Source organism: Ips typographus, linkage group LG3 (genome assembly GCF_016097725.1).
Source record: "Ips typographus isolate SLU linkage group LG3, UJ_Ityp_2.0, whole genome shotgun sequence".
In the NCBI taxonomy this organism is placed as follows: domain Eukaryota; kingdom Metazoa; phylum Arthropoda; class Insecta; order Coleoptera; family Curculionidae; genus Ips; species Ips typographus.
Genome location: NC_138424.1, coordinates 15,364,308 through 15,387,458, shown reverse-complemented (window position 1 = coordinate 15,387,458; position 23,151 = coordinate 15,364,308). Strand labels below are relative to the sequence as shown.

At 35.5% G+C, this 23,151-nt stretch overlaps 1 protein-coding gene across 1 annotated transcript; it reads right to left on the bottom strand.

Annotated features, from left to right (window-relative positions):
- Window positions 1–8,829: 8,829 nt before the first annotated feature.
- LOC145726638 (cytochrome P450 307a1-like) lies at window positions 8,830–22,732 on the bottom strand. The gene is made up of 5 exons (XM_081975826.1): window positions 21,679–22,732; window positions 21,264–21,622; window positions 15,604–15,808; window positions 15,309–15,545; window positions 8,830–9,299 (listed from the first exon to the last, which is right to left on the bottom strand). Exons 1-5 carry the CDS (start codon window positions 22,067–22,069, stop codon window positions 8,971–8,973), a joined length of 1,521 nt encoding a protein of 506 aa, XP_081831952.1. The 5' UTR covers window positions 22,070–22,732; the 3' UTR covers window positions 8,830–8,970.
- Between the last annotated feature and the right edge of the window lie 419 nt (window positions 22,733–23,151).

Sequence of the window (23,151 nt, the reverse complement as noted above, 5' to 3'; positions counted from 1 at the left end):
TCCGCTCTTCTTGATGGCCTATAGTGCAGCGGTCCACAACTCAACAACACAGTCACCATCCAAAGCTCTGTTTGGTCGAGAACTTCGGCTAGCATGTAATGTTGTGTTGGGTTCTCCAACAGACCAAAGCAAGGACATTGAGGAGTTATGTTGACGAGATTCTAGCAAGATTACTGGACATCCATGAGCTTGCCGGAGAAAGTTTGAATGTAGCTGATGAGATGTAGTGATAAGATGACAGCTCGTTTTGATCTGAGGGCCAATTCGGGAGGATTCCAGAAGGATGATAAAGTTATAGGTAGTTTAATCCTCAGAAGAGGAAGTCTCTTCTTCTTCTTATTCATATTTAAGATACCGCGATCTGTTAGTTTTGCAGGTTCCTCTGGATCAGTTACTGAGAGGTGGACTGCCAGTTGTCCTGCCATCTCTTAGGTGGTATTCCGGGTGCTCTTTTCCCTATTGGTTTTCCTTCAAGTGCGATGCGTGGCAGTCTTCCCTCTTCCATTCTTCTCACGGGAGCGTACCAATATCTTTTTCTTTGTTTCCCCCCTCTTACGATATCTTGCACCCCACAGTGTTCCCTAATGTTAGTGTTTCTAATTCGGTCTATTCTTGTTTTTCCCATTATAGTCCTGAGCGTTTTCATTTCGGCTACTCGAAGCATTCTTTTCGTTTTGTTGGTTTCTTCTCTGGTTTCTATTCCGTATGTCATGATTGGCCTGATACAAGTCTTATAGATCCTGACCTTGCTATCCTTTCGCATGTATTCGTTCGCCTATATTATCTGCCTTAAGCAGCCCGACGCTTTGTTGATCTGGCTTCTTAGGTCCTTCACTGGGTCGTGATAACACTCCATATCCAGATATTTGAATTGTGAGACTTGCTCGATGATTTTGTCCTGAATTACCAGCTTACATCTTACGGGATCTTTAGCAAAGGTTATGCTTTTCGTTTTTTTCTATAGGTATGGTCATGTTCATCGCTTGGCTGAGAAGAAGAAAGGCAAATCACCGAAATTGACACCGGTTTGGGAGGCATCTTACAACCTGGTAAAAAGGATAAACGATGTCGTGTACAGAATCCAAAGGAGTCTCACAGGCAAGACGAAAATTGTTCTCTGAACCAACTCAAGACATACCAAGGACTGGATGAAGCGGACGATCAGCTTTAAGAGGGGGTGTTACGGTTTGGCGACCTATTATATTCGAGACTGATCAAGCGAGCATTCGATCGAGAAGGATTCGATGTGTTGCCAAAGCTGGCCTGCCGCGTGTTATAGAGGGTCCCTGTTGGAATCGACACATCTTGAGAGATGCAAATTCTGAAGCGTTTCGTGGAGTTTCTAAAGTGCTGTTTGTCAATATAAAAAGAACGCGATGAATTTAAGATAGTTGAATTGTAGTAGTGCTTTAGTAGCTGTGGGTTTCCTGTGATGTGTGTGTAATTTTAAAATTTTCATATCATTTTGTATATGATCGTCTTGCTGAAAGCAATTTGAAAAAAATTCCAATTGAATGATATCTCCACAACTAATTTAATAATGGTTTTAATTTAAATTCAGTGTATTACAATATGCTTTTTTAGGAAGAAGGTAATGGCCGTACCAATAAAAAAAACCGGATATCACTGATATTTTTAAAGTTGTTGGAAAACGGATGTTGAAAGTTGCGATTTACGCATTTAAATACCGGCACATTATTATTGGAATAACGGCAAAAGTGGTACAGTTCGAATATTTTGGATAATACAATTCTAAGGTTAATGTGCCGTGTACGATTTTCAGCTTTTTAGCTTATAATGTGTACCAAAATTTAAAATTCTATAAACTAATAATATCTAAATATAAAATAAATTATTTATTTATTATTATTTGTTGTTTTTCACTATCACAAAGTCTTAATCTGAAAGTTTAGAAACTATTATTTACTTTTTGTTAATCTCATACTTAAGTAATAAAATAAATATAATTTTAACAGCTATTTTGCTATTATCTGAGCTATTGCTAAACTATTACTCAAATGAATTAACACCATCACGTTTAAATTTATCAACTTTCCAAGAAACATCTAGTGGCTTAATTTCATCATTCATATTATCCCTAAGCGAACAATTACCAACTCACCTTCTTCTAAAATAATTATTTAAAAAAAAAGTTGCGTAGGTTCAGTAAATTGAATCTCATTCGCCTTTACCAAAATACGGTCAGGGTCACATCATCTTTTGTCCAGAGATTATTCCAATGCATGGTCAATGTTAAGGTTTGCATGTTCTATATTACGAATCAATTTACATGGGTGGGATTAATATTAATTTTGTATTCAGTAGCAAAACACATTTTAAATTCGGGTGGTTATAAGTGGCACTCATTTATAAACTTTCAATGAATTTGGCAATGCTCATGTCCCAAATAATGACTTTCATTCCGTACAACGAACTTAAAAGGGCTCCTACCAAAGTGGTTTGGTATAATATTTTGTCTTTGGTGCCGCCTTTCAAATGTATAGGAATTCCGTCATCTTGAGAGAATTGCTTTTGAAGCTTTTTCATCCTGTAACGTTTTAAACAGATTAAATCCAGAATACTAATGTTGAAATACTACTACTTTTGAAATTGTGCCCTCACTGGTCCGTCTGACATTTGCCTTTGAGCCAATCTAAGAACTGTTGGAAGTAATAACAGCTTCATGTTGGTTCGATACACATTGACGGTTTAGTTGTCACGGTCAAAAAATTGATACCAGTCCATAAACTACTCTAAAGTTTACAGGGTGTTTTACGATTAATGATTAAGTGTGCATCAAAAAAGAACCCTAATTTTCTTAATAAAGTGTTCCAGATAGAACTAAATACAAGTGGATTTCGGAAACAGTATGAAATACAATTTTGGAAGAAAATTCGGTTCTGGTTGCGATTTTGGGTGCAACCGTATTTTTAATTCTTTTTTGATGAAATCGTTGTCAGATTTTAAATTACTTTTACCAAAATAAGAGTAGATGAATCACTTTGGCGCAGGAAAAACTCAGATTTTCACGTTATTTCCTTTGTTATGGCATTCTCCATACTAAACCTAAATGACTTGTTTTTGATCGGTACCAGCAGCACCAGCGTGATTGTTGAACATTTTGTTTGGTGCTTAACTTAGCAGCGTTGTCAAACAGAACTACTTTTCTGTTCAAAATTAATAATGTCATTCTAATTGTTTATTAATTTCTTAAAATGGAAGTTTTCCATATTTTAAAAATAAATATTGCCGCTTATACTAATCGGACACTAAGTCAATAGTAATTATAGATAGTAAAGTATCACTTTGCATGTAAAAACTAAAAATACTTATTTAATTTACTAATTTTTAAGCTATTTAACGATTAAACCCTTCATGTTAAACGTCTTTTATCGTTTTCTTGAACCTTCGGTTTGGCAACGTTGCACATTTCCAGTAGTAAGGGGGAGGAATTTTTCCTAGACTCAATGTTCTAACGGTGAAATGTTAAAACGGTATATCAACCGTTTTTGCAATTCTTCTACCGTTCCTTTTTTTTTTTGTATATAATCTAGCGTTTTTAATCACGTTATTGCCATTAAGTTGGTTGTGAAATTTTTATATACTTTTTCAGTTTATGGAATAGGAAATTTAATAAGAATTTTAAAAATGCGCTTAAAACAGTGATTTCTTACTCCAAATTCTACTCTAAAACCACAATTGTCAAAATTTTACTAGAATTTGCAAGAAATACATTTTAACACAGTTTTCGAAACAAGACGATTTTCTTCATTTTTTTTTTTCGATTGTCTTCATTTTGACAATTGTCACTTCATAGCCTAGCTAAATAGTCTTCCGAAATCACGTGATAACTGTCAATAACGTCAAAACTGCCAAACCATGCTCAAAAGTTGCAAAAATCAGGGTTTAGAAAAGTTTTCTTGCAGTATTGGATATAAAACGTATTTCTGAAATTTATGAATGTTATTTTGCCAATTGTCACGTGACCGTCTAACTAAATAGTGTTCTACAATCACGTGACAACTGTCAATAAGGTCAAAACTGTAAAATCATGCTCAAAAGTTCCAAAAATCAGGATTTAGAAACGTTTTCTTGCAGTATTTGATATGAAACGTGTTTCTGAGATTTATGAATGTTATTTTGCCAATTGTCACGTGCCCGTCTAACTAAATAGTTTTCTACAATCACGTGACAACTGTCAATAAGGTCAAAACTGTAAAATCATGCTTAAAAGTTACAAAAATTTGGGTTTAGAAACGTTTTCTTGCAGTATTTGATATAAGACGTATTTCTGATTTATGAATGTTATTTTGCCAATTGTCACATGACCGTTTAACTAAACAGTGTTCTACAATCACGTGACAACTGTCACTAACGTCAAAACTGTCAAACCATGCTCTAAAGTTGCAAAAATCAGGATTGAGAAACGTTTTCTTGCAGTATTTGATATAAAAGATATTTCTGAGAATTATGACAGTTATTTTGACAATTATCACGTGACGTCTAACTAAATAGTGTTCTACAATAACGTGGTAACTGTCACTAACGTCAAAACTGTCAAACCATGCTCTAAAGTTGCAAAAATCGGGATTTAGAAACGTTTTCTTGCAGTATTTGATATAAAACGTGTTTCTGAGAATTATGACAGTAATTTTGACAATGGTCACTTCATACTCTAGCTAAATAGTCTTCTGAAATCACGTGATAACTGTGAGTAACGTCAAAACTGCCAAACCATGCTCAAAAGTTGCAAAAATCAGGATTTAGAAACGTTTTCTTGCAGTATTTGATATGAAACGTGTTTCTGAGATTTATGAATATTATTTTGCCTATTATCACGTGACCGTCTAACTAAATTGTGTTCTACAATCACGTGACAACTGCCAATAAGGTTAAAACTGTAAAACCATGCTCTAAAGTTGCAAAAATACCTGACCACTTTCAAAACGATTTTTTTGTTGTTTTTTTTGTATGTTAATGATCTAAAGTTTTTTGTTCTTTTAATAAGTTTTTTACGCTTCAACCTTAGGGACTTACCCTGTTGTTTTCATAATTTAACAGTTTCTTCTATTTGTTTACTATTTAAGTTTGAGGTTAGGCCATTTTATTTTAAATTTTCATGAAATTTTTATTAGTTTTGTTTTCCAAGTCAGAGCATAGATGGCGACTCTTTCTTTATTTTTGTGGCGGTCGCTATGCCTTTCCCTGACCACCTGGAGCCAACCTTGTCCACCGGTAGATCCACGGCATCGCAGACTTTAATTCAGTGACGTATTCAGCAACCGTTTGGCAATTATTATTGTTGACTGTCACTTAGAGACTTGAGCGTTTAGCAATTAGCCGCAAAACTCTAATTACACTTCGTTTCCGTTTATACGTTTATTTTATTAAAAGTATTGTTGCATTTCTGCCTCCTTTTATTTGTGAACATTAATACCCACATTTTCTTTATGACGGGTTTCCCGACACTTCCAAGTAAACTATGAAGGCTTTCACGGCCGGTCAAAACTGAAATATGAAAGTTATCTTGGGCTTATAAGCCATGGACCAATGGAATTTATTCCTGACGTTTCGTCCACATCTGCGGCGGACATTATCAAAGGCGAAAACGTAATCCAGTTTCGAACACAAAGCCTTCCGGATTCACTTTCATAGTTTCAAAGCATGTACTATTTCTGTTCTTAATATTGTTTAGTGTATGTTACTTGAGTTTTGGAGGTCTTTCATCATCAAAGAGTTCTGACAGGTATGCTTTCCACCTTTTATGTTTGTCCTCCACGTCAGTTATTATACGTTCATTTGTATCCTTGATAATATTATTAGTGGCCTTGACTCTGTTGCATCCAGCTATTTCTGATTTTCAAAAGCTGTCAAATTTACTTTCCTCACATTGAGCCACTAGGTATTCTTCTTTTGCTTCCTTAATTTTTCACTGTATTATCTTATGTAGTGTTTTGTATTCGTCTTTATTGTGTTTACTCTTTCTTCTTTCTTCCATGAGATCTAGAATTTCTGATGTTATCCAGGACTTTTTCTTGGTTTTCTTTCTACTTAACTGTTCTTTAGCTATTGATTCTAAACCTGTTTGAATTTGCTTCCACTTTTCATCCACACTGACTTCATTCGATGTGTTAATGTCCCTCATACATTCGTTGGTCTCTTTCTTAACTGTGTCATGGATCTCAGGATTCTTAAGGAGTTTTGAGTCTATGTAGTTGTTGTAAGTCATTCTTGTAGCGGTTGTTAATGAGGATGTAGTCTATTTGGTTTCTAACTGTATTTCTTATGTTACCCGCAGAGTAATTCTTAGACAATTCTGACTTTATCTAAAAACAGACACCGCCGACATTTCTGTTGCCAGAAAACCACGACTTGACACCAGACGTTTTTCTCCATACGGCAAACCTCACAAACGTTGTAAAAAATGTGTACTTATTGGAAGCAACTGTACAGACTATACAGACAAACTCAAGACCATTAATTAAAAACGAAACTTGATTATCTCACCAGAAATGTGACGGCTTTAATAGACCAATACAGACTAGACAAATAGCTGGAAGTCTGCCAGGAAATCGAACATGGTAACGAAAAGGTATTGGACGAAAACTGTCATGATACAAAAAAAACTAACCCTCTTGGTATAATTAATGAAAATAGCAGAAAACAACACACAGACCAAGACAAAGCTAATGCATTTGCCAGACGGCTTTCCAAACGTCTATTAATCCTTACTTTGACAATCAAATAGACAACATTTTTCAACTATCTTCCGACAGTGAGTATGATGATGCATTTATTAGCCTCCTAAAGAACATGCACTTCACCTGGCAAGACAAAATAATAATCAGCTATACAAAAACTTAACTCCTCAAACCCACAAACTTATACTAAACTTACTTACCAAGTTAAAACTTGGTAAACTACTACTTATAAAGTTAAATTTAAGTTTAAAAACTACATGATTAGGCAAACTCGTCGTTTAATTACTTGTTTGGCTCTAATTAGATATCAAGTAATGTTTCATCAATTTAATTAACATCTAAAATGGGTTTTATTGTCTTCCCTGAGGTGCTTTCCACTCTTTCCAGTGACATATAAGAACTGCTCGGAGTAGATTCCGACTGTTACTGAACACAGCTCCGTGTTGTCATCCTCTGTCCCCTGGTACACCAGGCCATGAGCCGGAGTGCTCTTTGTTGCACCACTCCGAGATGATTCTCTTTGCTTCACTGTGAGTAAGACCGATCACCGGTTCTGGGTCCATGAAGGCCTCCTTTGACGCTTGTTATGCATGTTTTTAGCCCTGGAATTGGTTTTATGGTTTAGTCCGTTAATGTTGGCGTAAATTAGTTCTAAATTGAATTGCCACTGTGTTGATTGATAGCCCACTGTGTGTTTGGTTATGGCACTGGTCATGATGGTTTAAGCGGAAACTGGTCAATTATAGTGGCAACGACATTGAGTCGTTCTCTTCATTTCTGAAAACATGAGCCACTTTGAGGTTTCAATATAGAAATCTTCAGTAAATAGTTTAGTAGTTTTTGGAGCAACTCTTCTTGATTGTTGTTGTTGGTTTGATTGATTTGATATATTTGTGTTTGTTTATTATATACACCTTAATGGTAGAGGCGAGGTACATGCTGCATGTTTGGTGGCTTCTTTGGCATTTATCGATTTTTGTTTCTTTTTTACAGTCCTCAGTTTGAAGTTCAAATGTCACATTACTATCCTGTATAGTCGTGTTAAAAATTGCACTATACGGCCAGTCATCAGTCTTAAGTCACCAGGTTTCCTGTTATCACTCTTATCATTAATGTAGAGGTAGAGGTTCCTTTTTGTCGAGAGATGATCCCTTTGCAAAAGCGGATTTTGTAAGACCATGTCACCGGTAATGTCTAGATCAACACTCTTAGCGACCACTGAGTATGATGGAAAACGGTTGGCAGGGTTGTTTTGAGTGTATCCACGTTGAAGGAGAAGAGAATATTCTTTTTATCTTATGTTGTTGTAAGGTGAATAGTGCTGTTTTGGTAGTGACTTTATCATTAGTTTTGATCAAAAAGTCGGTATCCTGTGAAGATAATATCCTTATTACTGGTCTTAATTTTGTACCATTTAAACGCAGGTCTTTTTGCTGCCTGTGTCAGCGTAGTAAGTGTTGGGCTGAAATTGGTTTTCTCATGTTTCTTACACCTTTTTTGGATTTTCGTTTCTTCTTCATCCTGGGAGGCAAAGTCCAAGTCAGCAAACTCTTAGAATATATGAGTTATGAGGCTACCTATTCCTCCCATTGCTGACTACACCTAGGAGTCTGCCATATTTTATTTGTTCATATTTAATTATAATCTATCTAGTTCTAAAATTTTTGTTCTTGTAATTTTTCCAATTTAATAATTAAAATTAGTTATTAAAACCGGATTCGTTCAATCATTAATCTGTGGCGCAGTAGGTGGGATTGACAAAATTCAGTACATCGTGTATTGATTTTCCGTGGTTCAGTTAATTGGCAATCGCAAAATTAGGTACTTTTTTCGCGAAAAACCTACTAGTAATTATCTCATGTATACTTACATATCTATAATATAAATAATAAATAAAAATTCTAATAATTATTTTGTTAGTACATAAATAACATAGATTCAGCTGATCAGGTGTTTTTACTCTTACACCTACTGTATTCCTAGTTCATGTTACTTTTAATGAATACTTTGATAACAGTATTATTAAGAAACCGCAATGAAACTAATTACAATAATATTCTAATCAGTTCTTTATTGCCTTTAAGTAGGTAGTACAGCGTGCTCATCATAATACTGTAAGAACATAAAGTACCTCAGAAGTAATTTTTATTAAATAGGCCTTGCATTGCATACAATCTTACAACACTACTTTTACACCCTGAAAGTATAAAATTAAGTGAGTAATTAAAATAATACTTCACGGTTGACACACACTTTTTAAAGTGCTTTGCTATCGCTTCTCTAATTTAAAACTAAACGTTTTTTTCTTTAGTGCTAGCGACCCGACAGCCATACTGTAGTTTTCGTTTGCAACCGGTCGGATTGTGAAATTCTGCATGACGTGTCCCAAAATTCCAAAGGAAACCAGTTGAACCAGCTTGTATCCCATGCAACTCCTCCGTCCCCCTCCAAATGGCAGGAAATGCTCCGGCTTGAACAGTTTTCCCTCTCTGATGAATCTTTCAGGCATGAATTTTTCTGGACACTGCCAGAGATCCTCTGACATGCTTAGATCGTAGTTGTTTAAGAACAATACAGTTCCTTTTTCAATTTTGTATCCTAGAACAAAATAATCTTAATTTAGTTTAGTTTGAGCAATTCTTATTATCAGTTTTTATAAAATTATATCTATGTTTTACATATAAACCTTGACTACTTATATCTATTTCTTTATTCGTATATGACAAACAGTATACAAATATACACAGAAACACCCTGAGAATACCGCTGCTAAAAAAAAACACGCAATAATATCATCCAAAAGCTTTGTGGTACAACATGGGAAGCTTCAGCGGACACCCTGCGTATATCGTCCATGGCACTGGTTTTCTCAACAGCCGAGTACTGTGCTCCAGTATGGCCAAACAGCTGCCACACAAATTTGATCGACGTCCAGTTGAACCAATAACTGGAGCAATCGGACCATCACCCACCTATTGGCTTCCCTTGCTGAACAACATCTACCTTCCTGCAATTCGTAGAACCCAGGCCTTGCTCAGAGAGCACCGTAAGATACAGGATAACCTAGAACTACCTGTACAGAAAGATATACCTACTCTACGACAAAATATACTCCGTTACAGAAACCCACCGTTATGGCAAGTTGAATAACTAGCTGTTAATAACGTGGAAATAAGAAATCTATGGGTCCATCACTACCGAGCTATTGTAAATCCCGAAGAACGAGAGTGGTTTGAAAGATACAACTTCGACACTGCAGGCACAGAGCTAGATAGGAAACTGTAGGTCTAACTAAACAGAGCCCGTACAGGTCATGGACGGTGCGCAGACTCACTCTTCAGATGGGGTGCTGTAGAGTCTCCGGGATGTGACTTCTTCTTCTTCTTTAAGTGCCATCTCCTCTCAGAAGGTTGGCAATCATCATGGCTATCCTCACTTTCGATGCTGCAGCTCTAAACAACTCAATGGAACTACAGTTATACTATCCTCTCAGGTTATTCAACCAAGAGATACGTCTTCTTCCTCTGCTTCTTTTCCCCTGTATCTTTCCCTGCATAATGTTCTGCAACAATACATATTTATCTCCCCTCATCATATGGCCCAGATATTGCAGCTTCCTTATTTTAATTGTGTTTAATATTTCCTTTTCTTCTCTCATTCTTCCCAGTACCTCCTCGTTTGTTACCATGTCCACCCAACTTATTCTCAAGATCCTTCTATATGACCACATCTCGAATGCTGAGGTGTGACTGCGGAGCTCCAAACCAGACAATCAGACACATTAGAGAAAATTGCTCCATACGGTCTTTTCAAGGGAGCTGGAGCGATCTCATGAAGGCTGATGTTACAGCACTAACTCGGATTAGAAACTTAAATATTAATATTTAGTTGGTCATGTAGCTTGTCTTTACTTTCAAAATTAATTTGGCATGGCATGTCATTCAATCTACTTCATGGGGAAGAAAAAACATAAAATGACAGTATTCTTAAGGTTAAACATATTACAGTGTAAAGGTATGAAGAGTGTGAAACGTAATACAGTTTTGGGTTGGTATAACGAATTCTTAGACTTAATGCTGACCGAGATACAGCAGATCAAAAGCTTTAGTGTTTATTTCTCTGTGATTATAGATGCTACGTTTGATACGTTGCTTTGTTCTTGGACCTTTTGTTAGACAAATGTGGCTTCTTGGGGTGTGATTCAAAATAACATTCAAAAGCTTCAAATCTTGTAATTCACACGTATTGAGACTGACTGGCCTATCCATCACTGGTGCGAAACTGTACTGTACTGTACAACTGTAAAGTTGCATTTGTCGTACGAAACCTGCAGCTTCTTTTGGAAACCGATGGGAATGTTCTTCCCCAATTTCTCTAGAAGGCTCTGTAAAACACCCACATTTGCCACAAACACCGGAGTTTTTGAACAGAATAGGCAAATTTGCCAATACAAAAACGCAGACTAATTAGTCTGCGTTTTTGTATTGGCCCACTGATGAAGTGAACTGAAGCTTCTTGACAGCAACAACCAAAGACGATTCAAGATAAACTCCTCTTAGCATAAATGAGCAGGAATACTGCAGAAAGGTATTCAATTTCAGTAGAAAATTGGACAGACAACACATTGCCATTGAAGACTTAACGCAAAAACACAACAAAAGCATCAATACAACTAGAACATAACAACAAAATTGAGAGGAACGATGTCCTAGAGTCCTGGTCATTGCACTCATTGTCCTGAAAGTGTTGCAATGAGTGAAGTGAAGTGTTCTCCGAGCATAACCCAATCCTGATTCAGCTGAGGACAAGAACCCAATAACGTTTATTGGCAGGAATGCCCACTAGGGATAATTTAGAATGCTATTGCAGCGTGATTTACCACCAAGCCTTAGACATCAGCAGAAATCGAGGATGCGATTCGAGTGTCAGAAACCTAATAGTGGCAAAACAGGCTCTAGTTGTATCGAAAAATGACCTCCCTGAAGGACTATAAAAGTAACCAGAAAGAGAAGTACTTAAATATCCTCAACACAGGAGACAGAGGGAAAAAGAAAATATCTACTTTTTCCTCTTGAATTAAGCCCATATGGCATAACTGACGGCCAACAATATTTCCATCTCTTTCGTGATCTGCCGAGTGGTCTTCGTGTTTCTGGTCTTCCGTCTCTCGCTTTCTTAACTAGCCGATGATCTTTGTTACGTGCTCTTTCCACGCTCCTCTTCTTAGCCTTATCCATCTAACTATCTCTATTTGTTGCCTCAGAATATATGCGGTTGTGTTCCTTAACACCCTCATCACTGTTGCTCCAAGTAGGTATAGCTTTTGTTCTTGTAGTTTCGTCCCGAGCTTATTGAATCTATTCCTACTATAATAAATCACAATTTTAGAGAAGTATTGAAAGAAATGTAAGGTCGTCCTTAATGCGAACAGTTCTTAAAAAGGAGGACAAAAATAAATACAAAAGACAATGTCAGGTTGAAAAACACATACATCGAGAAAGCCAAGGGAGTGGAGGCATCAGGCGAAACTGCTACTATGGAGCAATACTGGTGGGGTGGCTATACTTATTAGAATTGCTTTTTAATCGCAGCTAATCTACTCTTCTGAAACTTGTAGATACTCTAATAAATGATAATGATTCTCTCAGCTATGCTCAGAAGAGCAGTGAAAGCTTCTGGATACGTCAAAAATATCCCACCAAAAAAGAGAAAATCAAACTGGGCTCAGTTAAGGTTTTGGAAAAGGCCATCTAGAGACCCACAATCAGCAACTACGAGAAATACGTCTTAAAATATCACTTTTTCTACAATAGGTAAGCACATTTTTTCTATCAATTTCATATCCAGATCATAGAAGAGAACCACATTTTCCACTCAGATTGATGTTTTCCCCGGAATAGCGCAAATCTGGGTAGAACCATCTTGCAGTTAACCCGGTGCAGTGTGAAATCATCATCTTTCTTTTTCTTAAAGTGCCCAATCAGGTATCTAACGTTGGCAATCACTTGTGAAAACTCTCTCTCTCTCGTCTCTCTGTATCCGGCCACTCTGAAGAGTTTACCTGCAGCTTGGACTCCAGTCCAGTCGCGGATGTTACACAGCCAGGACATCTGCTTTCTGCCCACTTCTCGTCGACCACCTATCTTGCCTTCCATTATAGTTCTGAGAAGGTAATATTTTTCGTTACGCATCAGCTGTCCTAAACACGCCACCTTTCCACGTTTTGCTACTATGATAAGTTCACGATCTGTCAGCGCTCTTCTGTAAACCTCGTCGTTGTTGCATTCTTACAATCTAGGGAATTTTCAGAATCCTTCGCAGTATCCACATCTCAAATGCTTCCAGGCTATTCAACGTATTGGTCTTTAGTGACCAGGTTTCAAATACATACATAAGAATAGGCCATACGTAGCATTTAATCATTCGTATTGCCAAAGAGTCATATTTATTTAAGCCATTATCACAAAATAGTTGCTTCATCGCACAGCATGTAGAGCGTGCTATCTCAATCCGGTGGATCTAAAGGTTATCTGTTATAAGAGAGCACAACATGTATTTGAAATGTCGGGCTCTCTATCTGTTCTCCATTTAGCTCTAGTTGGGCGGCTGATAGATTTGATTTTCTTTGTATCTATGTTTAACCCCATTTTCCTGCTGGCGTCCGTCACGCTGTTTAAAAGTTCTTTGATCTCCTCTATGCTTTCCGCCATAATAACCGCATCATCTGCATATCTCAAGTCATGTTTATATCATCTGCATATCCTGCTAGTTGGATGGATTTGTGTAGCAGCGACGCGTTGGTGTCTACCGTGGTTTTCCTTACTGCGTATTCTAATGCTAGATTAAAGAGCATTGGGGCTAGTCCATCTCTCTGCTTGAAGCCTTGGTTTATTTTAAATGGGTCTGTTAGGTTTCCTTGTATCTTCACCCGGCTTTCAGAGTTCTCCATTGTTAATCTTGTTAGCCTTACTAATTTTCGTGGTATGTTAAAGTCTAGCATGATGCTGTAGAGCTTTTCTCTGTCTATGCTGTCTTATTCCTGTCTGAAGTCCACGTAGAGTTGATGCACATCAATGTTATATTCCCAGCATTTCTCCAGAACTCGTTTTACTGCGCATAATTGGTCTGTGGTCGATCTTCCTGGTCTAAAACCCGCTTGTTATTCGCCAATGATGTTTTCGGCTAGTGGTTCTAGTTTGTTTCGGAGGATGGTTATGAAGACTTTATATGTTGTGTTTAGTAGGGATATTCCCCTATGATTTTTACATTCTAGCATATCTCCTTTATTGTGGATTGGACTTCGATGGATGATGGTTTTCCATTCGTTCGGCATTTTTTTGGTTCTCCATATTTCTTTGATTAGGTCTATTACCGCTTTCGCTAGTTGTGGTGTTCCATATTTTATTAATTCTGACGGAATGTTGTCCATACCTGGTGATTTGTTGTTGTTTAGCGACTTGATTGCTTTTCTCACTTCTTCTTCAGTTGAGAGGTCGTTGTTCTCCTATCGTTCGTCTGCTGTCAGTTCGAGTGCTCTCTGGTCTTTGTTGGTTGGGTTCTGGTTGCTGCTTGGGTTTAGGAGTTCCTCGAACTATTGTTTCCACCTCCCTTGTATTTCTGTTTCGTTTCCGCTGATTTGTCCTGTCTCATCTCGGCATAGGCTAGGCTCGGTCCTCTTCTATTTGTAGCAGTGTTTTGTTAATGGCCGCTCTTTTCTTCCTTAATAGCAGTTTATGAGTTGCTTTTCTAGCATCCTCGTATTTGGCCTATGTATGTAGCATATGCTTCGTTCTTGTCGTTTATGGCTTTCTTGCAATCCTCGTCAAACCATTCTCTTTTGTTTTCACTTAGTTTGGGGCCTATTGTGTTCTTGGCGGCTTATTCTTATTTCTTTCCATTTCTCCTCAACGATTTCGTTTTCTTCCTGGTTTTCTGTTACCTTCTCTTTCTGTTTCTGTAGTACTTCTGCTATGTTATGTTGGAATGCTGTTGGTGTTGTTTCTTCCTTTAGTTTTTCTAGGTGATATTTTGTTTGGGATTCCTGGGATATTTTTGCGCGGTCTACTATTCGTTCTCTTCGAGGACGATTTTGATGTCGTTTGTTGGTATTTCGTCATAGGTTCTTTCTAATGTTTGGTAGAGTTCGTCTTTGACCATTTCTTTCTTCTCTTCCGTTTCCGCTTGGATATTTATTATTGACATATTAAAGAACTTTAGCTTTGAAAGAATTTTCCCTATAAATGCTACCCCAAGTTCGTGGGCGTCATCTTCCTTTCCACTGTATAAAATCGAGTGTGTCTTTGTATCCATTACTCCCTTCTCCAACCATCTGGTCTCATGTATGGCGGTTACTTCTATTTCATATTGCTCTAGTATGGGGAGTAATTTCAAATTTATTCACAATTAACAAAATTTGACTTTTATTGATTGGCAACTTGCTTATAGATTACCTATTTATGACAAAAAAGAGGTATAAGAAAATAATGAGAAACGTTTCAATTCCGAATTATTCCTACATGGACTATATCATTTCAGATTTGTCTTACTACTACGTTTAAACAAATATTAAATAGGTTCAAAAAGTAATAAAATACAAAAATAGCATACCTCCAATTGAACTGTCTTGATTAGCAACCCTAGGCACAATGGGTGAAGAAATCATCCTAATCGTTTCATAAATTACAGCTTCAGTATAAACCATTTGGGACCGATGGTAAATGCTGACACATTGATCTGCCTCGACTACAGACTGGATTTCCTGTTGGATTTTTTGCTGCACTTCAGGTTCATGTACTAGAAAGCCGAATAGTTGTGTCAGAAAATTTCCTATTGCTGAATGTCCACCTATAATGATAAATACTTTTAGGTTTTGGCAGGTAATGGGCAGAGTGCAAGTGCTAACCGATGATATCTTCAAGAGCGTATAAAGCAGTCTCCCAGTCCATTGCACAATCTTTGTCCAAATTGTTGTTTTCCATTTTAACGTATCTGATTAGGCTTTCTAGGTAGTTGGAAGGTTCCACATCCACATCGAATGTTGTAAATTTATTTTGAATTACTTTGTCATTCACAAATTCTCTGATTTCATGGGTGAGTATGTTCATTCTCTAGAAAAAAAAATTACGTAAATTTTGAGTTTTTTTTGCAGTTTTAGAAATAACCTTAAATTAATGTAAAACTAAGTTGGAATATCATTTGAGTCTTTCTAAACTATTTTGTTGGTTAATGTAATGGTAATTATTATTTATAAATAGTGAAAAAAAGAGTAGAGACGAAAATAGTTATTTTCCTACTCGGGTGCGGTAAAGTGCACTTTTTCGCACTTATTTGAGTGCGGGAAGGAGTACTTTTCCACACTAGTGCGGTAAAGTTACTTTTCCGCATTGCAAGATTAATTTATGAATGAATGATCAATTTTGAAGATTATATGTGTAGAGCAAAAATACATATTTTAACCAACATAATTTTATTTAAACAAAAAAAAAACATTTAAATCAAAAAACCATAACAGTATATTTGATTTCTCAATTAAGAATACACTTTTAATCATCTTTGCAACAGAGGCTTACATTTTAGTAATTCTACTATACATTTTCGTCCAATTTAATAAAAAATGATACTCTTACGAAATTTTTGTACCAAACACATGCGGAAAGCGACTTTCCCGCCCTTTAACTGCTTGCCCGATCTCCGCTTTGCGTCGTTTGGGCAACTGCAGTCTCGTGCGGGAAAGTACCACTTTCCGCACTTGTTAGGTAAATAACTATTTTCCTAACAAGTGCAGAAAGTGATACTTTTTCTCATGATGACTGAAGTTTATCAGTCGAGTGCGGGGAAAGCACTTTTTGCAAGTGATAGAAAAATAATTTTTTCCGAGATTTTTTCTATGAGCGTTTTTTGGAAAAAGCAATAATTTAAAATAAATAATAAATTGAAATTGAAAAAGAAATTTTTAATAATAGTAATTTTAACAATTTTGTATACATTTTTATATGATTGTAACTAAAATATAACACCACATTAACATTATTATGTACAAAAATAATTACTTCCCGTAAATGGGTTATTGATGTGATGAAAAACCTTTAATCTACTTGTTAATAATATTAACAATAAATCGGCATTTTGTCAGTATATAGAATATGATACATATCATAATTTCATTTTTCAACCCTAGTGCGGAAATGTTATCATTTGAGCACACTCGTAGAAAAATAAGTATTTTTCTCTTTTTAACCTTTTTTTTTGTAGTAAGAAAACAGGGTCATATCTTATTTTCAGGTAGGTCTATTACTGTGTTATGTCAGCGGTTTTTTGTTTTATTTTTCCCATATGTCATGGAATATCTAAATGGTGGTTTTAATTGGGATTAACATGTATTTTATAAGAATATCACTAAAATCATCAGAATTAAATTAGCAAATCAATCACCAAGCATTTATAAAATGAAACCATCCATCATTTCTATATTACAGTTATTCTTTTAAGCATAATCTTTATCATTGTCTGAGAATTTGAAGGCGTTGTTCCAATTAAAATTTTGTCGTTATAACTTTTATTCCGAAACAACGATAGTTTTAATCAAAGTTCAGACTTTTAAACCTGTTGATTCATTAATTCTATAGTTTTTAGCTTGGCGTCAAAAAATATTGACCAAAACCGCTTGTCTGCTTTGAAAAAAATTGTCGTTCAAATCTTAATTAAAATGAAGTGGAAAAACGACATTTTTTGTTGACTGCCCAGTTATCAATTACCGATCAAAAATCGGTCGAAATTAATAAATCAAGGTTAAGAAACCTCCAAGAGGTGTCTCACTAAACTATGCAGACAAAGCAAGAATCTAAACACTGATAATTTGAATTTTTGGACGATTTTCATTACTTTTTTTTGTACCTAATTTGGGTGAAATATAAAATTAAAACTGAAATAAATAATGAATTTATTAGGAATTATCACCCTCAAAATGTATTACTTAACATTGAAGTTTTAATGTTCTGTCAAATAATAAATATAAATGAGCTGATTAAAGAGTTCCATTAAAGAAAAACAACTAGATTCTTATTTTGGGACACCCGGTATAATTTGAAATAAATTTAAATCTCAAATAATTAGCGGTCAGCTGTAAATAAGCGTTAAGAAAAACTTGGGACACCCTGTACTCTATGTACTATACTCTATTTTTGATTTAAGTCAACAATGACCATTAAGGTAGAGAAAACTAATTTCTCAAGTTACTAATCGGTCAATAATGGTATGTTTATCATGTTAATAGTGGAAAAAAGCTTATAAACTGCTTTTTTTTAAGATTTTAGACTGTTTTGAGAACTTTCAAAATTTTAAACTACTTAAGGAGCATTTGGAAGATTTTTAGACAGTTTAAAGAGGTTCTAGAATACTTTAGAGGCATAGACGGTTATAAAATTTATGAAAGCTTCTAATCTGTTGTTCTAAATTGTTTTGAAAGGCCTTCGACTTTTTTAGAAGCATTTTGGAGTTTCTGTAGTGTTTTGAAATCTTTTTAGACTACTTTAGGAGCATTGAAGGTTCTGGACTGCTTTTAAGACATTTGGAACCTTGTAGACGGTTCTAGAAACTTTTAAATTGTTCTAAAAGCGTGCGGAAACTTTTAGACTGTCTTGAAATGTTTTGAGAGCTTTATTTAGACTGCTCTAAAAGCTTTTGTCTGCTCCATAAGTATTTTGGAGTTTCTATAGTATTTTGAAATCTTTTTAGGCTGCTTTAGAAGCATTTGCAAGGTTTCTGGATGGTCTAAAAAGCATTAAAGGTTTTGGACTGCTTTTAAAGCATTTGAAAACTTATGGACGGTTCTACGAACTTATGGAAGCTTTTAAACTGCTTTAGAAGCATACGGAAGCTTTTAGACTACCTTAAAGTTTTTTAAGAGATTCTAAACTAGTTGAAGATCATTTGGATGCCCTTAAAGCGTTCTAAAAGGGTTTACGAACCCTTTCGACTGCTTGAAAAGCATTTTGGAATTTCTGTAGTGTTTTAAATTCTTTTTAGACTACTTTAGCAGCGTTTAGAAAGTGTTTGAACAGTTTAAAGAGTATTGAAGGTTCTGTACTGCTTTAAGGCATTTGAAACCTTGTAGAAGATTCTAGAAACTTTTGGAAGCTTTTAAACTGTTCTAAAAGCATGCGGAAACTTTTAGACTATCTTGAAATGTTTTGAGAGCTTCTAGACTGTTGTAAAAGCTTTTGGAAGGCTTTCTACTGCTTTATAAGTATTTTGGAGTTTCTATAGTATTTTGAAATCTTTTTAGGCTGCTTTAGGAGCATTTGGAAGGTTTCTCAAGGGTTTAAAAAGCATTAAAGGTTTTGGACTTTAATGCTTTTTAAAGCATTTGAAAACTTATGGACGGTTCTACAAACTTATGGAAGCTTTTCCTTTATGGAAACTAAACTGCTTTAGAAGCATACGGAAGCTTTTAGACTACCTTAAAGTTTTTCTTCCAGACTGTTTTCGAAGACTTCGTACTGCTTGAGAAGCATTTTGGAATCTCTGTAGTGTTTTAAATCCTTTTTAGACTTCTTTAAGAGCATTTAGAAAGTGTTTGATCAGTTTAAAGGTCATTGAAGGTTCTGGACTGCTTTTAAGGCATTTGAAACCTTGTAGACGGTTGTAGAAACTTTCGGAAGCTGCTAAACTGCTCTAGAAGCATATGGAAACTTTTAGACTGTTCTAAAAGCTTTTGGAAGCTTCTAAGCTGTTTTGTAAGCCATTTTGTAGCTTCTGTAGTGTTTTGCAATGTTTGTACATTTTTCTAGACTAGTTCGGAGCATTTGCAAATTATTTGGTCAGTTTAAATTTGTATTTTGCAATAGATAATTGGTAAAGCACAAAAAGAAGAAAAAAGCAAAAAAAACATGAAAAAAATCTGTCAAATGACGTGTTTTCCATTTGGTTTTTCCGTAACCTAACCTAATCAATAATTTGATTTTAGCGCAAAATTTTAATATCTGAAACCGTAAATTTACATGAAAAAAGTTAATTTTACAGTTTTAGTTTATAATTACATAATATTTCCTAATGCAAAAATTAGAACCTTAAGTTATACTGCAGAATAGGTACCCTTTTTCCGTTTATGATCGTTATGATTAGAGTCCGGATTAAAATGCACTAAAATCGTAAAAAAGCGCTTAAAAAGCAGAATTATTTTCCTCAAAAAAGCATAAAAATCTGTAAAATAGCACGTGCAAAGTTTTTTAAAACTTAACCATTAAATAGTTATTTGCATTGCTAGTGTGGTACGAGCAATTTTATAGTCACGAGTGGGAAGTATTGTCACACGAGTCTGATCACACGAATCCATTAATTTGCCATATGACAGCTGTCACGTGACAAATGTACAAAAGTGTTTTTTAACGCCAAAACTGTAAAATTTGGTTGTAAGAGTTATTTACCTAACAAGTGCGGAAAATGGTACTTTCCCGCACGAGACTGCAGTTGCCCGAGCAAAGCGGAGTTCGGGCAATCAGTTAAAGGGCGGGAAAGACGCTTTCCGCATGTGTTAGATACAAAATTCAGTAAGATTACTAAAATGAAAGTCTCTGTTTGCAAAGTTAATTAAAAGTGTATTATTAATTGAGAAATCAAATATACAGTTATTGTTTTTTGATTTAAATATATTTTATTCATTGCTTGAATATCTCATAAAAAGGTTGGTGCAAATGAATATTTTTGCTCTTTACATATAAACTTCAAAATTGCAGGTTTATAATACATTTATTGTAAATTAATCTTGCAATGCAGAAAAGTAACTTTACCGCATCCGGTGCGGAAAAGTACTCCTTCCCACACTTAAATTAGTGCAGAAAAATGTATTTAACATTTTGTAATTTCTAAATAGTCCAAATTCCATTGTCTGAACTGTTGTCGTAAAATTTACTTGGCATTTTCTCCAAAAATTAATTTATGAGAATTTTCGATATCTTGGCATCTAACGTATTATGCTTTTGTATTATGAGTAACTAAAATTTGATGTTTTTTTTGATACAATAAAATGCATAAATAACTTATGGATGTGTTACAAACATACCCGAAAGGATATTACAAGAGAACAGTAACAAGTTACATTGCGCAACAAAGTAATCTGAATAACAACGACGTAAAGCAAGTAGAATAAAGAATACATTAGGTTAGGTTAGGACAGAAGTGCAAATTTAGTTTGCAGTGAAATATTTTACATTTTCAGCACTATGTAACTTCATTTACAATTTTATGACTGTTGAAATTGTATAAAAACAGTGAATTGAAGGTAATAAAGTTAAGATATGAAAACATAATTCTTCTCTAAGAACACAAGAATATAAACTGCAAAAAAATTTTGTTTGTTATGTAGTATCAAGTGCATGATATCTTAATTTTGAACATGTATTCGTCATCTTAATAGATGCTGAAACAGTCTGATATCCCACACAAATACGTTACGAATGCAAAAAAAGAGGAAAACTGCGACAATAGATTTCCTGTTTTCACTCGTTCCCTATTAATCTCTTACTTTGAAAGTCAAATCTAAAAATTATACGGGAAATTACTCACCTGCATCATTTTTTGATAAAAGGGCATGAGGAAGGGTAGAAAATCGGCAGCGTATCCTTGGTTGACCTCGTAAAAGACTTCGTCAAAATTCTCCACCATTTTCACAAAATTTGGGTCGTCCCAGGAGAATTTTTGAGAACAAAAGTGACTTAGAAAGATATTGGCGCAAGTTTTTAGCAAAACGGGCTTTAACTCCACAATTTCAGTTTTTTGCAGCTGAGCAATCATGTGTTGAGTAGTTTCGGTGATCACATCATCTAAGCTGGTATATTTGTAGGTAAAAGCCCTAGGAAATGTGTAGGCTTTTAGCATGTCTCTTCGGATCTTTTGGGTTTTAGACCAGTCGCAGAATGCTAACGCTACAATATTACAACAATATTGATAACGAACTTAAACATGGAAGGTTTGCACTTACAATTTTCTTTGTTTCCAGAAAACAGTTTACGGTATCTCTCAAAATTGGGCCGACAGTCAAAGTGATGTCCGCGAGTCACCAGCGCTTCTCTGATGTTTTTCTGCTCATTAATCACAACACATTTCACTGAACCAAGCTGAAGTTTCACTACATCACCAAACTTCTTTGCTAAATCTGTGAATGCTTGATAGGGTACTTCGTAACCACCGAGAAGATGTAAGTGACCTACTATTGGCAGTTTCCAGGATGGAGATGGAGGATCCAGAAGAAAGGAGTTTGACTGTCCTTTTGAATTCTTTTGGGATTTCTTGGTGATGTAATTGAATAAAATCATGGTTAGTTGTACTAACAAAAGGATAATTATAAGAATGACAGTAAAATAGGGCATCATGATGTTTTTGAAGGTTTAGAGGGTTGTTGAGGGATGCTTTTGGAGACAACCAAGTAAGTGGTGTGTTGCTGTGCGTGTGGCACTGCGTTGTCTGGAGATCGCAGTCATTTGCATGGCTTATATATGGTTTCCGATTAGCATCTGATGATGTTTACTCTCCTTAGGATGTATGTATTCTCGATTATTTAAATTCGTTCGGTATATATGTTATGGGCCCGGTTTGATTTTCATATTTCCGGATTTTAAATAACAGTTTTTAAAAGGAGTTTTTGGGGCACCTACTCAATTTTATCTCCCAGCACATTATTCTATTCAAAAACACAGAAATTTTAAAAAGATTGCTTGTGGAGCACAGGTGTTATATAGAGAGTTTAAACTTATTTGAACTATTCCGTTTGGTCGGAACAAAAATCGGGAGGAAGTCTTTCAATATCCAGTTCTCAGTAGACAGAAGTGGCCGCTACTGCACTCCTGACCAGAAGTTCAAGGACTGGTAACTGATGACCTAGGAACAGAAAACCAGCAGAACCCTAAGGAAAACTAACAAATACCGTCAACACTTGTCCTGGCAACCAAAGATCTCCAGAGGTATTCGACCAAATCGAAGTGCTAAAGCTATTCCACAAAATTTTGATACTCAATATCATTTACGAATTTTGTGGTATTCCTGATTGCTAAAACTGTCATTTCTTAACTTGCACAGCCTTCAAGAGCAGATTTTCTTGTCACGCGGGCTCAGTCCTACAAACGAGTTTTTGATTGGGCTACGATTTGATTGTTTCTCTGCTTCCTCTACATTGAATGTTACCGGAAGATCTTCCAGATTTTTTTATATACCACGACATTACACAATTTATATAAGATGTTCAAATAATGTACAAACTATCTGGAATCAAACAGCAAAACTAATAACTCATGGTTCACATCACATGGACAACATAACCATGGCTAAGGGAGTTCGACAGGGATGAGTATTGTCACCACTTTTGAACAACATATACACAGAAAAAATATTACAACTAGCACTAGAGGGTAATCCAAGAGGAATAAAGGTAAAGGGTATTCCTATCAACAACTTAAAT

What these genes read in the sequence shown, in the direction of transcription:
- LOC145726638 (XM_081975826.1), bottom strand. Translation starts at nt 22,069, where the DNA reads ATGATGCCCTATTTTACTGTCATTCTTATAATTATCCTTTTGTTAGTA. An exon ending in TTTATCAAAAAATGATGCAG is followed by an intron (nt 15,809 to 21,263) that starts GTGAGTAATTTC and finishes TTTTTTTTCTAG; the next exon opens with AGAATGAACATACTCACCCA. An exon ending in TCAAGACAGTTCAATTGGAG is followed by an intron (nt 9,300 to 15,308) that starts GTATGCTATTTT and finishes ATTTTGTTCTAG; the next exon opens with GATACAAAATTGAAAAAGGA.